This window comes from Dipteris shenzhenensis, chromosome 14 (assembly GCF_047967505.1).
Source record: "Dipteris shenzhenensis isolate YYH24624 ecotype China chromosome 14, Dip_SZ_1.0, whole genome shotgun sequence".
Classification (NCBI taxonomy): domain Eukaryota; kingdom Viridiplantae; phylum Streptophyta; class Polypodiopsida; order Gleicheniales; family Dipteridaceae; genus Dipteris; species Dipteris shenzhenensis.
In genome coordinates this window covers 52,106,247-52,122,853 of record NC_141609.1, presented here as the reverse complement: position 1 = coordinate 52,122,853, position 16,607 = coordinate 52,106,247, and the positions used below count along the sequence as shown (strand labels likewise).

Below are 16,607 nucleotides of genomic sequence, written 5' to 3'. Positions count from 1 at the left end.
TGCCCTTTTGTATTTTGAGACATCCCAACTGCTGAAGAATCCCTTGTTCCTTGCCACTGACAGTATCATACCCTATTTTAAAATGGTTGATTGAAGATCCTAAAGCTTTATAAAAAACATCAAGGCAATCCATCACACAGCTGACATCCTGATCAATATTTCTAGGGATCAGTGTAGTGTCATCTGCAAACTGTTGACAGACCAACTGTTTACCATTAATAAGTTTAATACCTTGGAGACTTCCCTCTTGGATTTGGCTTCTAAGGAGCCAACCAAGGGCATTTGCTGCTATAGCAAACAAAAGAGGAGCGAAGGGGCACCCTTGTTTGATTGATCTTTTCATAAAAAAGGGATCACTCATCTTCCTATTGACATTAACCTTGGTTGAGGCATTAGTGACACTTGCACAACACCCCAAAATTGCACTACTACCCCCCTTCCTTTGCCATGCCATTAGTAATTATGTGCATTACTACTCCCCCGTCCTCCAACCCTGGTTGGCCTGCACTCCCACCACCCCCCCCTCCCCCTTTTGTTCTATAACTGCAATACTCTAGCCCCTATGCTAGTGACAATTCTGTGCATGGGGCACAAAAGGATGTCTCTATTAGATGGAGGGCTGTATCTCTTGGTGGCAGGATGTATCATTTCACAAAGTGGGAATGCCCTTTTGTGAAATGGTGTGCTTATTTTGCCATTGCATGTGTCCCTTCATAAATCAATGTGGCCCTTCAGTGAAGGGTGTGCTAGAGAAACGAAGTCCCTTGCTGTAGCCAACTGCTACGCAGCAGAATAAATGTCGTCTCGAGATCTCACAACGAAAACTTCACTTTTACAAGGGATTCATTGTTTGGAACATGTCTTCGGAGGTCACCGATTAGAGAGGTGGTGATCAATGATTGGCTCATGGGGGTGTGTGATAGGTGATTGGTACTTGGACGGGGGCTGGCTGGCTCATGGAGGAATCATGCATGGCGGCCACCTGGCTTCTTTAGTTTAGGCCAAGCTCCTATGAATACACGAGGGTGGTATCGAGCTCCTTCTCTTGGAAGGTCTACGAGACCTATGTGTGTTTCAATGAGAGTTGGTTTGTAATCAAGACTTCATTCAATAAGACGACGTAGATGTTGTTAGTCTGATAGGTCGATAGGAGTCCCATGGAGTTTGTTTGTTTTAAATGGCAGCAAGGCCAGGAGGCATGAGCCATCAATCCTATGAATAAAACAGTCGATTTGGTTCAAAAGCGTGTCGTGTATCTCGGGTGCCTTGAACTCTGAAAGTTTCGTGGTGTTGTTTTCCTGATGCAATCTTCTCTTCGGTGTTATATCCAAAACTATATGAACGACCTTATTTTATGTGTATAATCAACTGCAACCGTGTAACTAAACTAGCCTACAGCTTACTAGTTTAACCTCATTTCCACAGTTTTTGTAATCAGAAATGACAGTAGACAGTGGTAGATGTGTAGAACAGCATGAAAACAATGGAATACATGTGCTGAATCATCAAAATACATGGCATCTTACGTAGAAACCATGGCTTGTGAGGGGCTGCACAAGCTACAGACTAGGAACTTTATCCCTAGACTAGGAGTCAAGTCCTTGTTGAGTTCAACTCAGTTTCAGCCAAGAGCATGGGTGTTAACTACCTTCTCTTCTTCCCACTGCAAATCACGGGAATAGCACCATATCTTTCCACCCAGCCAACCTTGCTGAAGCCTGAGAGCTGACAGAGAAAATTGCACAGTGCCTTCTCCTCTCTCTCTAGCTTCAACAAGCCCCATCTCCCTAGATGGATCTAGATGCCACATGTCATCTTTATAGGGCCTTACTAATGCAACATTTCACCCCTCTCTTGGGATGCTTTGATTTCCTTTGCCCCTAGGCACATTTCTTGCATTAGACCCATAGCCTTAGATCCACCTAGTCTGGTGCTATCAACCCTCACCTAGGACCTTGACATTAATTCCCTCCCGATCATTTACATGAAGCGCAAACAAATAATTACAAACATAGATCCTTTAAGGGAAATGTCGCCTTATTCTTCCGAGGTCATGCTACCTCGGCTAGAGCGTTTACACTCTCCGCAACTGGTATACGGATTCCCAGGTAGCTTCGGATAGAGGCTGACCATGCCATGCAACCAACACCGTGGGTATCTTCTGATTTCGTATTTGCATTGTTCCTCGGTCCAGGATTCTTGTTGGTTTGCGCCTCGCATTATCCTCTATCTCCTGAAACAAAACCACACCTTCGATTAGTGAGTCACCTGTATGTAAAAATTTCTTTAAGCGCGAAACATGAAAAACCGGGTGCACCTTACACCCCTGTGGCAATTCTAATTTATAGGCTACCTTGCCTATTCTCTTTAGAATTAACCACAGCCCACAGTATCGAGGTGATAACTTAGCACACTCTCCTGAAGTCAACGACTTCGAGTGCGAAAGAAACCCTAAGAAAAACTTTTTCTCCTTCCTTAAATACTCTTATAGACCGGTTTTCATCCGCATACACCTTGGCTCTATCTATAGCCTGGCGGATATTAGCTCTCGCAAGTGCTAGCATCTCCCGCATCTGAACCACAAAGTTCGCGACACTAGGCACTTTCTGAGGTACTTCAACTATAGTTGGATTTGCTGGTCTATAACCATAGTTCAGCTCAAACGGACTGAACCCGGTAGAGGAATGTTTTCTATCATTGTAGGCAAACTCTAACAATGGCAACCACTTGTCCCACGTATGTTGCCTCAATGACACATATGCTCTCAGCATATCCTCTAAAGTCTGGTTGACTCTCTCCGTCTGACCATCCGTCTCAGGATGATCCCCACTACTCATTCCCAACTCAGTCCTTAGTGTCTCAAATACCGCGGTCCAAAAATGACCGGTAAATCTGACATCTCTGTCTGACACTATGGATCTAGGCAATCCATGCAGACGAAATATATGTCTAATAAACAAATCCGCCACTTGCGGGGCATATAATATCCAAGAATGGGATACAAATGGATCCAGCGAAGATCCGTGCCATTCAGGAGTGGCCAGAGCTGAAAACTGTGCATGAAGTTCGAAGCTTCTTAGGCTTATGTTCTTACTACAGAAGGTTTATCAGACATTTTGCTGATATCGCAGCTCCATTGCATGACCTCACTAAGAAAAATGCAACCTTCACATGGGGATTATCACAGAAGAAAGCATTCAATACACTCAAGGAAAAGTTGACTACAGAGCCTATTCTGGTAGTTCCGGATCTTTATCAGTCTTTTGATGTGGATTGCGATGCTTGTGGAGAATGTGTTGGGGCTGCATTGCATCAGAATGGTCATGTAGTAGCCTATGAAAGCAGGCGACTTCGGGATGCGGAAAGATATTTAGGAATCGATGAGAAAGAGTTATTGGCTGTAATTCATGCCATCCATACATGGAAACACTATCTTTTGGGTGCAGATTTTACTGTCAAAACAGATCACCAAAGTCTGAAATACTTTTTGACTCAGACCAAGCTTTCAGAGAAGCATATGAAATGGGCAAACATGCAGGCTGGTACACAATGTCTACGCATGTTTGGACAAGGATCTACACTAGTCGGAATGAAGTGAGCCATCTTGGTTAGACGATCAACCACCACAAGGATAGAATCACACCCTCCTTGTGTCGTAGGCAGCCCTACAATAAAGTCCATGGAAATGCTCTCCCACTTACTCAGTGGTATTTCCAAGGGCTGTAAAAGTCCGGGTGGCTTCACCCGCTCGGCCTTACTTACCTGACACGAGAAACACCGTGTCACATATTCATGAATATGCTTTTTCATCTTTGGCCAAAAGAAATCTCGCTTCACGAGTTCATGTCTTTTCGACCCCTGGATGTCCCGCACATGGGCTATCATGGCACTGTCGAATGACTCTCTGCCTGAGATCATTCTGACTAGGTACTACTACCTTGCCATTTCTTTTCAGCATACCATCCCTTATGGTATATCTTGCATAAGTTTGGCCTTTTCTAGATGCCAGGTCATCCTTTTCATTTTCCCCGGGTCTAAACACATGAGCTTTAGGCCATAAGCTCTGGACAAACTCGTCCACCTTTTCAGTTTCTCTGATCTCGGTCATTAGAGCACTCTCTAATACCGTGAAACTCATATTGTGCATAATGCGAGACAACGCATCAGCAACCTTATTATCCTTCCCTCTTCGGTACCGAATCGTTAAATTAAACTGCTGCATGAGCTCTTCCCACCTAGCTTGGCGGCCCCTCAAGTCAAGCTGTTTACAAAAATGTTTCAGAGTATCATGATCCACATCTACATAAAACTCTGAACCATACAAATAATGCCTCCATGTTTTCAAAGCATGGATAACAGCATACAACTCCAATTCATGAGTTGGCCAATTCCTTTGAGAGGGAGAAAGCTTCTTGCTTTCAAAGGCTACTGGCCTTCCCTCTTGAAGGAGAACTCCTCCTACCGCAATGCCACTTGCATCGGTTTCCACGAACAACGGTTTCTGGGGATCAACTATTTTTAACACCGGTCCAGTGACCACAGCTTGTTTTATGGTGTTAAAACTTTCTTGTTGATTCTGTCCCCATATAAAAGGTACTTTATCGGAGGTCAGATCAGTCAATGGCGATACTATTTCGGAATATCCTTTGATATGCCTTCTATAAAATTGGACAAACCCCAAGAATGATCGCAACGCGGTCAGACTCTGAGGAATTGGCCAAGTCAGTATCGCAGCCACTTTCTTTGGATCCATTTCTACCTTCTCCGGAGTAATTATGAATCCTAAATATTCAAGCCTAACCATACACAGTATAGTTTTCTTTTTATTTACATAAAGACGAGCTTTCCTCAAAGTACTGAACACTACTCTTAAGTGTTCACGATGCTCAGTAATACTTTTACTGAACACTAAAATATCGTCAATAAAATGTACTACAAACTTTCCAATATACGGACGTAGTAAATCGTTCATAAGCATGACGAATGTAGCAGGAGCATTGGTAAGTCCAAAGGGCATTACCAAAAACTCATAATGACCAAACCTGCTTCTGAAAGCGGTTTTATGCACATCCTCAGCTCTAATCCGGATCTGATGGTAGCCACACTTAAGATCTATCTTGCTGAAAATCACGGCTCCATATAATGCATCTAGCAAATCATCAATTCGAGCCATCGGATACCTGTGCTTAACAGTGATATTATTCAATGCTCTGTAATCTATACAGAGGCGAAACGTATCATCCTTTTTCTTCTTTAATATCACTGGCGAAGCAAAAGGTGAGAAACTTGGTTGAATCTGCCCCAACTTGAGGTATTCTTCCAGTTGTCTACGCACCTCCGCCTCTTCAGTAAAACTCATTCTATAGGGAGGTCTATTTACAGGTTCTGCCCCCGGAATCAGTTCAATCTTATGCTCAACATTCCGCACTGGAGGTAACTCATAAGGTAGTTCATCCCTAAAACATTCTGAGAACTCCTCTGTTATAAGATTAGCCAGCTTGGCCATCTCACCAATTTGCGTAACATCAGTACCAGCCGAAGAATCATCAACCGGCTCTACCGATGCTGTGCAAAGGAATAAAAACTCTTCTTGAGCTTTTCGGATTTCCATCACGGAAACCAATGGTCCCTGACGTATATCTTTCTCACCTCGCAAGACATAAAGCACATCATTCATCTTGAATTGATATACGTGCTTTTTCCAATCAATGGCTGGATTCTTCCTAGAATGCCACGCCATACCCAGGGCTATATCTGCATGAGCAAGCTTGGTCGTTTCAAAATCAAGCTTCTCAGCATAGTCCTGAATACGAAGTTCCAACTGGATAACCCTTTGGTCCCATACTTCAGTTGAACTTCCATCTGTCATCTTGACTGTTTACGCATAGTCAGATGGACTTGTTTTTAACTTCAGCCTCTTCACGAGCTTGGAGTTAATCACATTGTGAGTTGACGCTGAGTCAAACAACACAATGACATCATGATTGGCCACTTGCCCTTTCATTTTAATTTACTCCGTATCATTAAAGGCTATATACCCCGTTGCTGCAGGCTTAGATAGGATGTTATCAGGTGCACTCGTTACTAGCTTAGCAACAGACACACATAACAAACAAGGTACTGACCTCTGAGAAGATCCCGCTAGCTGAATCTGCATCTCTTCCGCTCTGGGACTTCCCTCCATTTCCACGTCGCATTCTGAGACTACCATCTCAGTCATCCGGCGATCCTTATTACGTGGACAATCCTTCCACTGATGAGGCTGAAGGCAACCAAAACACAAGCCTTCTCTCCTCGCTTTTTCTCTTTGCTCTAGGTTTAAGGGAGACTTAGACCAAGCCCGGGCTGCCATTGGAGTTACTTTCCTCTTCACTCCAATGGTGGTACTTGATTTAGGAGTTTCAGCTGGCTTCGCCTGCTTGGCTTGACCCCTCCACTGAGAACCACTCCCTCTACTAATCCATTTCTTCTTAAATCCAGATTTCTTTCGGTACTCATGCTGGGTTCCAACCTGTGCAAACCCACTTGGCCTGCTGCCCTTGGCATCTTCATAGTTCAGGGCTATGGCTATTGCATCATCTAACGTGTTCGCGTACTTAGCCCGAACTTCCATTTTTATCCGATCATTCAATCCAAAAATATGAAATCTTTCACTTGGATTGATTGAGGCAGGGGTTCATCGACCTTCATTACGCTCTCTCGAAACTTATCAGTGTATTCTGCCACTGACAAATTTCTCTGACCAAGGTTCCTATACTGATCTCAAGATCGGGATGCTTCGTCAGGAGGTAAGAAGTGTTTCCTGAATTCTCTTTTAAACCCCTCCCAGGTAGTGGATGCTATACCATCTTTTTGTTGCTTAATCCACCACCGATCCGCTGCCTCACTAAACATATGGCTGGCCTCGCAGATCTTCTTGATGTCATTTCTGATTTCACAAATGGCGAACGCCTCGTCCCATTTGTGTAACCAGGTCTCAATGACATCAGAACTACGGTCATTCATCCGACCAGAATACTTTTCCGACTTGTAATTGGCAATATTTGGTACTTTAGCCTTCCTAGGCTCGACCGTATGGACACTAGACTCCGGTTCCATTGGAGCCTTTCCTTTCTCCTCTCGAGAAGGTCTGGCAGACATACTATGTATTGCTCTTCTAAGTTCAGACTGCCCTGCATTCGTCTCTAACTGTTGCGCTAATAATTGCTGCAAGGCATCCTCAAGTAATGCAATCCTGCCAGATAAGGTGTGAGCTCCTGGGTGCGACACCTGCTGGGTCGGCCGGACTCCTGACTCACCAGGGTCCCTCCTAGAAGCCCCTTCTTCTACTTCCATTCAGGTCAATGGGTGTTTTGCTTTTTTTTTCCCTTTTTTTTTTTATAAAAACACCGCTAGAACACTGTATTTACAAACTGACACAATTCAGTGTACTGACACTCTGACACAATTCCCCTGCAATCCCACATTCACTCTGACCAGGCATTTGACACATGCATAACCCAAATAGCGCTTTTCCCTATACTAGGGAAATTCCTGCAAACTAACTCTGACTGAAGCACACAGGCATAGTCTCAAGCATAATCTGTCCCTGCTACAGCATCAAACCTTCATGCAAACTTATCACTTACGAGATCCTGTTCATGTAAGCGGAGCATCAACGAAACTAATCAGGAAAAAAAAAACAGAGTTGGCGGAAGCTCCCTGGTTGATCGCTCCTGCCAAGTGAACCAGACTTTCTCTATTTTCGAGCAGTGCTCCACCATGCGTCACGCCAGGCTGCACCTTGGAGATACCAGTAATCACATGTCGCGTTGCAGGCCTCCCCGTTCACGAGCCACTTGCGTGCGTCAGTCTACCAAATGAATCGGTCCTTTCTCTGTGGTTCGTCAAGTCAGCCCGTCACGTGGAGGTCACGAGCCCACGAGCTGTCTGCGTGGCCTTGGACGAACCAGATAGGTGGTTCGTCAACCTATCGTCTATCTTCACCAGCACCCCCCAGATCCCGTGCGTCACCCAATCCACGTATCACTTTGAAAGTCTCCCGCAATACGAGCCTTCATTATGTCGTAGACCACAGGCAGCAACACCTATCTACGTCAACCTGCCTTACGGAATCCCTCGCTCCAGCAACGGCTCAGAAACAACCACCACGCTGTTCGCTACCCCGTCCAATCCACGTCGCAGGTCGTTCACGAGTAGCCTACGCTTCTCTATTCGTTTCATCGTAGATCACAAATCCCCTCTCATCCTCTACCCTGGCTCTGATACCAATTGTTAACTACCTTCTCTTCTTCCTACTGCAAATCACGGGAATAGCACCATATCTTTCCACCCAGCCAACCTTGCTGAAGCCTGAGAGCTGACAGAGAAAATTCAAATTAAACATACGTGCACAGTGCCTTCTCCTCTCTCTCTAGCTTCAACAAGCCCCATCTCCCTAGATGGATCTGGATGCCACATGTCTTTTATAGGGCCTTACTAATGCAACATTTCACCCCTCTCTTGGGATGCTTTGATTTCCTTTGCCCCTAGGCACATTTCTTGCATTAGACCCTTAGCCTTAGATCCACCTAGTCTGGTGCTATCAACCCTCACCTAGTACCTTGACATTAATTCCCTCCCGATCATTTACATGAGCACTCTGCTGCTGGCTGTGCCTGCCATGTGTCGTGATTTTGCTGCTGGTCTGCTGCCCCAGCCTCTGTACTGCCAACCTGATGCAGACCTTGTCTACTGCCGACCTGTACTGCTTCCTTGCAGTCCTTTCCAGACTCTGCCAAACAGTATTAGGGCCTATCACTAGCCCCAGCCCAGTCTCTTGCTGTGCTGCTCCAGCCCAATAGCCACATCAATTGTCACTTACAGCCCAAAACTATGGGCTCATTGTCTGCTGACCAGGGTGGCCTCATTTGCTGCCTGTAAACCAAACCAGGAAGATGCTCTGTCGCTGCCCATGTGGCAGTCTCTCCCAATCCCTCTAAGCATGCCACAATGCATGCCACAATGATTACCCATATTGCTACAGGTATCAAGCCCTATTGTGCTCCTCATGTGGGGGCTAGCAGGTGGGGCATTGACCCTATTTATCAAACAGGGTGTGCATCCCTGAAGTGGAGAGTTGCATCCCTTAAGTGAAGGGTTGTGTCCCTTGGGTGCAAGGGTGAGTCTTTTCACAAGGTGTCACAGGGGTGTAAGCCTTAACAATGGTTCTTGAAGGGTTGTGTCTTCACTGAAGGATTCATGCCAGGGTGAGTGCCTTCATGAATGTGCATTGTCACATTAATGTGTCCCCCTTATGTGACAGGTAGGGTGTCCGGCCAATGAATAGGTATGCCCCATTGTCTTGGGAATCCCAAGCACATAAAAAGTCTGAGCTTGCCTTGCCCATCCACGTCATCTTGTGGTGTGCAGGGCGTGGGGCATCATCTAGTAGTGTGCAGGGACTGTGGCAGCCACTAAGGTTATGAGGTGGGAGTGGGTGTCAAGCGGGGGTCGCTTCCTATAGGCAGGACAGAAAGACTGCTCTGCTACCATTTTAAGGACCGTAGCAGTAATATCATTAGTGGGCAACGGACCAGAGGGAACGTAATGATAGCAAAGGAGTATACCCTTGTGACAAGGTGACCCTTTATGAGAGGGTGTATAGTGAATAGCTATAAATAGTGTCCAGATTCACTCCCCTAGGTTGGGAAAGGATTCAGGACACAGACTGTGACATGGGCTGTGGCTTGAAACATACCCGAGAATGATTATGTTTTCCATCAAATCTGGGATGCAATCCATGCCAAATTGGTCTGGAATTACTTCACTCCCCTTAGACCAAGCAAAGAACAGGACAATCTGCCAGTATTCCATTTAAAATGGATTATTGTTTAGAAATAATAAGAACTAGGCTAAGGCAAGATCATGGGATCAATAGGCATCTAAAAATACAGGGTCAGAATGTAGTGGCCAAAATGTGGAAATCCAAGATGGATTTTAACTAGCAGATCATCCAAAATTTAATGGCCAGACCGAAAGGACCAATCAAGCTATGGAAGGTATGCTTGATGCGTCAATATCACCAAAGTTTGGCATCTCATAAGTTGCATGCATGAGCTAGATCAATGCCTGAGGATAATAGAGGCTAGCCAAGGCAACCCCCCTAGACGACCTGCAATGGAAAGGGACACCGTAAAGACTAGCTAGGGATAGGTATTAACTGCTTCACTGAAAGAATGGGATTCAAATTGTTATGGTAACGCTGGGATGTTCAAAGTCAATCACTGCCCTACAATTGTAGCTGGCAGATCTTAGCATTGCATGAAACCTCCAATAAATGAACAAAAGTATGCGTCTGAGTAACTACCTAGGAGCCCATTATAGTGTGTCCCTCTTATGACTGATAAGCAGGATTATCTATCATTGATAAGCAGGCCAAGCACCCTCGTCTAACGTACCATTTATACTTCAATTCCACATTAGAGCGTACACAATATTCGTTGGTACAGCGTTCATGTCTAGCACATCCTTTATATGTAAATTCAAGTTGTATGTGACTCTCAGAGATCTCTTCAAATATTCCAGTACAGAGTCACACCATTAGAAATCGACTCTCCTAGTCACATATATAGATATCCTGACACCAGAATTCACAGTGCACAATTTGGAATTTTTTGTAATCCCCTGATCCTAAATTTCTGAAAGAAAGGATTTACAACAAACGTCCACTTGAAAAGGGGCATCCGCACCCAATTATTATTATCAGGCATTCTCCGTAACGAAATTCTGGTACTGACGAAACGTAACGTGGGAGCATGGTTGAGTATATACGTGTAATCCGTTCCCTCGGGGAAAATAATCAGCCACAGCGGATCTTGAGGATCTTTGAATGTAGAAAGTACTGACTTAAACACAGGTTCGTCCACTTGCCACTTTCTATCAATCAGTATAAACTCGAGGACATGAAAAGCCCATCCAAAAATAGGTGCATTTCGTACGCTGCTTTTGACCACATATTTTACACTACCTATGCTGCCCTTCCGCAGTGCCAGACTCCATATGTACATCCAGTCCAGCTCTGTGCGGTGATTGCAAAGCACCATCACTCTCTCCCCAGGGGGAACTTTATGACCAGCAAAAATTACCTTTGTCTTGTTGAGTTTTTCGAAAAAGAACGGCCATATAGCTAGCCAGTATCCAAAAATTTTTGATGTAACCTTCCTACTATAGTGAACGCTGAAGAGCCTTAGAGCCAGGAATGTCAAAGGGGCCAGAAGTATCAAAATCACAAAGGCGGAACACACCAAAACGGCTAAGATAACTACACCCTTCAAGAAATCTATCCAAGTCAACGGACGACGATGTTGCTGAAACAGCTCCCCATTCTGAATACTTGTGATGTTTGATTTCTCTGCTCCACCCGCATCTTTGCTGGTGGCAGCTTCGCTGTTTTCTGTAAAAGCTGCAGCGTCCTCGTGTGGATCTCTGTTTGAATCCAAATAACTCATTGCATTGAGCAGCGGAATGCGACGGGAGCACGACAGATGCAAACTCTCACGCCACCATTGAAGTTACACGTGTCTCGCAGTAAGAAGAACACCTATTTTTGGCCAACGCTTATTTTTTGCCTTCCCACGGAATTCGTCTAAGCTATCCCGGGTGCAAAATAGCCCCCCGTGGAGAAAAAACCCCTATTAATGAATTACGCACGGCCTGCCCAAATATTACACATTCATAGGGGAGGAGAGCTCACTTGGGGGAGGGGGAGAGGTTGAATTACCAAGGTGAATTACACATGCATAGGGCTTGCCTAAATATTGAAGTTTAATGTTGTGAAGAGTAAGCTATCATGGTGAAGACGAAATCTGGAAGAAGAAAGATGATGAGAAGGGAGGGTCCCAAGGAAAACATGCTCACTTGACTTGAATCTCATCCACGAAATAAATTCCTCCCAAGTAAGCTCCTGGAACAAGAGCCCACTATCTGTCATCACAAACAATGCAGCCGAAAATTGAGTCTCATCAGCCTTGTTCAACCGCTTGAGGTGTCTTCTTGCCCTGGCAAGCTACTTGTTGCCTTTAAGACTTGATGATGTTGTGGTAAATCCTTGCAACATGAAGAAGCTCACAAATAGTAAAGCTAGCAGAACAAAAATTTATAACTATTTACAGCACTAGTGTTACCACTGTGCTTGCATTACATAGGCGTTTTCTTTAATGAAAATACCATTCGTCATTGGAATACAAGCTCTTTCCATCAGCAATGCCCGACTATGCATAGAACATGAGCAACCACTCTGCATTCTTAGCGTAGGTCAGCCTCAAACAAAATGATCGTTTGAGGGAGGTGGCAGTTTAAACAAGTCGTTCCATGGGTAGGATTGCCCTCTTGATGCACATGCCTCTCACCTGGTGAACACTAACTACTGGTATACTAGTAACCAAATGGGAGTTGGAATCAAGATCCTAATTTTCTTTAACTCAGAGTAAGGCTTTCTAAAATTCCATCGATTATCAAGTGTACCGGCTCGCGATTTAGTAAAAATCAATGCAATGTTGGCAAATAGATGAGAGAATAAGAATTGCATCTAAGAAAGCTTGCTTGCTTTCTTGAAGGGCACTGATCATTTGGCTGCTACACTGAAAAGGAGGATTGACAAATTACAGCAACCGAGAAGAAAATGTTTTCAAGCAAAAAATACTATTGTTAAGGGCCTCTGCTTCTTCGTGAGATAGATTAGCACCCTCTTATAGGCTGCAAAGAACCAATTGGCATTTACAGTGTGGAGAATTTGCGCACAGTAGGAGGCGGGCAAAAAATATTGCTACCTATGAGCTCCTTAACCTTGGATGTGGAAGCGTTCTTGGAGGAAGGGGCTTATTCAGCCCTAAGCGTTCTACTGAGCTCTCATTGTATTGCAACCTCAGGCATAAACGTGGGTTTCTTTGGCGAAGAAGTTGCGCCCACTCTCGACTAGAAAGTTGAGCTTGCACAATGTTAATATCGACGTCCGAGAAAAATTTTATGGGCTCTCCTACAATGTCATAAATGAATTGGCATCCTCCTTGGAAAGCATTTGAATATCAAACTATAGCATAGTAGAGTTTGGGTGGCATGGGACTGGGAACTCTTTGTTGGTGTCGTCCAAAGAGACACACCATAAACAAGAGATGAGAGCTAAGGAATGCGAAGAACTATTTAGGGGCACATTGAAGAGGGAACTTGAGGAGTTGACGACGAAAGAAAGTCAGGCATTGGAGGAGAAGAAAACATAGGCGTTTGTGGAGAGGGGAGCTTGCCCTTGCCATTGGCACTTCCCAATCCCTCTCTATATCGATTCAACTTGCCTGATCATCCCTTCAATCTCATCATCAAATCAAAATTTGGGGTCTGGTTTTTCTCAACCTAAACTACCTTGGCTATGACCGTAGAATTCAACGTTTCTACCCGAGCTAGCCCCAGCTTCCGCCTATCTATAAAGAAGCACACAAGTGAAGAAAAGGCAAAAATGGGAGGAGAAATGGCAAGCATTGGAGGAGAAAAGACACCAATCAAAACTGAGATGGCAAAAATGGGAGGAAGATTCAGCGCCTTCAATAATACGTTTGATAGAGAAGTAATGAGCTATACTACGAGCTGTACAGAGAAGTAATGAGGACTACCAATTATCATAGTGCAAGCCAAACAACCAGCCAATCACAAAAAAACACATTTTTTTATTTCAAAAAATAGGTATTTTTAGCTTTGCAAAAGTTGAACTGTTGGTAAGGCTAACCACGTCCAGACCAGCCCTCATCAGCTAGATCAAGCTTTAAATAACAAGGGAAACGAATTATTGAACTTCTAAGAAGGGTTAATCATTGCTAACCAGCTCAAACAAATGCACTATGAGTCCTGGCATTATATTGCAAAGGGGAAACGTGGGAACACATATCGTTTGCGAAAAGACTATGCATGGTTGATAGTCAATAGAGGGGATCTCTTCTACTTAAGATCCTTTTGAATGATCCAATCGACTGAGAGATTCATTGATTCCATACTCATAATGCTGCAAAAGTCTTTCAAATAGCTAAGAAGACATAATGCCAAGCCATTTACAAAATGAAAGGGCATTTGACAGACAAGAACTTGAGAAAAATAGTTATCATTAGGCACCCTTGGACTATAAACACAAGTTGTCATTCCATCATCGTATTTAAACTAAGAGAACATTCATATGGCTAATGCTAAGATCGCCAACATATGCACCACATAACTCTTTTTCAACACAAGTAACCACTAATATTGATAGCTAAATCACATCTTAAGTCTGCAGATTCTGTTTAAAAAACCTAAGCTAACTGCAATGAGACCGGCACACAAAAAATGCAGAGACTTTAATGCAAGTAATCCAGAGATATGATTACATTCTAATACAGATAAGCGACAGGCAATAGAGATCGTTCGTGAAACAAATCAAACATATTGCCCCAAATCTAGTAGAGGTATAACAACAAATGATCGAAATCAGAAAGCAAAAAATCATATGTGTTCATATTAAAATCGATGAGCTATGAGCAATGATAATGTCACGCAACTATACTATAGAGCAGTTGCCATGAACCAAGAGTGGTTATGCACCCCCTTGGGCAGCCAAAAAAAGGGGGAGGGGGAGGGGCATTTAAAAATTAAATAAAATAAAGGCCGGTTGCATTAAGGTGGTGGTCAATCTTAAAAAAAAGACCTATACAAAAATGGGGCAAACTGTCCTAACAAAACGTTGTGCACAACTCGGCAGTGCTACTCGATAATGAGTAGCCTGCCAATTCCTGCCACCATTTCCCCAACGAGTTCATCCCTCTCATTAAGCGCCCAACTCAAATCTTTCAACTTAGTTCTTACCATAGATATAAGAACTCTAGCCCCAGCTACTACTACCACATGCCTTCAAGACACACGGTCGTTATGCAATTCCAAGCAGCCAGAAGCACTGACGCTCGAATATATGGCCAACATGCTGCCACTGGAGGGTTTACTTCAAGTAAAACTACCCTCCAGTTCGAGCCAAGCTTGAACGACTCCCATAGGCCAGACCATCTGATCGCACGTTGTACCTTATTCCACACTTCTTTGATCACTACGCAAAATGGCGCACATATTCAATACACGAGGAAGAAATCATTATGTGGGCTGAAAAGCATAATAGCTCCTAGAGTGCCAAACCCATTAGGATTGGTGGATGGGGGGCTGTGTATGCCTCGGCTAGCTTAGTATATACATGCAACATTATTAGATGACTACACAAACTTGAGCATGAGAGAATCGTAGACAAAGGTGAGGCATTTTGCCTTGATTGACGTTGGTGGAGCTCACAAACTTGAGCTCTAGGTGATGAGGAGGCCAAGCGTATGTGGAAGCCTTGTGAATGGAAAGTTGGAGATGAAGCAGGAGGTTGTTGGGTGCAACGTTCTATCGCATCGAATGACCACCTCCATTAGCTTGCAACGTCTCATGCTCATGAGTGTGAGCTGTCTTTGTATGGTAAGTGCATGATTTGATTGTCAATTCATGGAAAATCGAAGGAAGCTGTCAAATGAATTTTGTCACCAAAAGACTACCATGATAGGACGTTATGGCACTTTGCTATACAATTATCGTCCACCACTAGCTTCACCAAATGCTACTGATGTTACTGCCTGATTTCATTCTGCGAAACTATTGGCTTTGCATCCAAATACAAAAGCTATTTCCTGCCCTTCCTCCTTCGCATTCCCATCAGAGGGAGGCAATTCAATGCCTTATAGTTCACTTTTGCTATTAGAATTTTGATTCTACAATTTGAAGGGAAGGGGGGAGAAAGAGAGAAAGAGAAGTCATAGAACCTGTGCTTTTGTTTCTCGTCCTCACTTCCTACCTACACATTTTTGCGATTCGTTATCTTGCTATCCCATCTTCTGATATGGACTACAAATTTAAAATGGGACCCCGTGACTTCATGAACACCACATCTTTGTTTGAGAACGAGGATGAGGATCCTAGTTAGCTTTAAAGCGAGGGGGTGAGGAACTTCTCATAAGCATCGCTGCGAAGTTAAATTTGGTTCGCAAGTAAATTTTGGGTTGTAGGTCAGCTTTAAAGCATATAAACTATGAGCCTTTGGCTTTGTGGATGAGAGCAGTATTGTCTAATTAGCAACACAAAGAAGTTAAGGTCATTGGTGGTAGACCTCAGTTGTAACTATTCTCTCAATCCCCTACGAAGGCTTGTGCCCTTCAGGTACACAAGGTAGAGGGCAATTACCCTCATGCTTGTCGAGAATACTTCACATTTTCTTGTAGGATTTTTGATAATTTTGATGATCGTGATCTTTCTTCAACATTGACATAAGGTTGTCGTTATGATGGGGTGATTCTATCGAAATTTGGAGGGTTTATACTAGCCAAAATTCAAGAATCGAATTTAATAGGTCTTTTTTTTAAACGTTATGCCTCAGCGTAGCACTAATTGTATCCCTTGCCAATGAACTCTTTTATAAAGGCCATCTCCTTCCTATATTGTTCCCTTCAAGGTTTCAAATGGTGGAGCACTTATATGCAAGTAGCACAATTAGTGATCAAAATGAAGAGCTGGAGGCTTCTTATTTACCA

The 16,607-nt window shown here is 43.8% G+C and overlaps 1 protein-coding gene across 2 annotated transcripts in view; it reads right to left on the bottom strand.

Moving 5' to 3' along the window:
* LOC147894805 (putative 1-acyl-sn-glycerol-3-phosphate acyltransferase 5) overlaps positions 1-11,633 on the bottom strand; it is a 73,770-nt gene extending 62,137 nt beyond the window's left edge. For both annotated transcript variants that reach the window (XM_087384393.1, XM_087384392.1), the window contains exon 1: positions 10,813-11,633. In XM_087384393.1, coding sequence (XP_087240519.1) covers positions 10,813-11,489 — 677 coding nt within the window. In that variant the 5' untranslated portion in view covers positions 11,490-11,633. The remainder of the gene's footprint in view (positions 1-10,812) is intronic.
* Between the last annotated feature and the right edge of the window lie 4,974 nt (positions 11,634-16,607).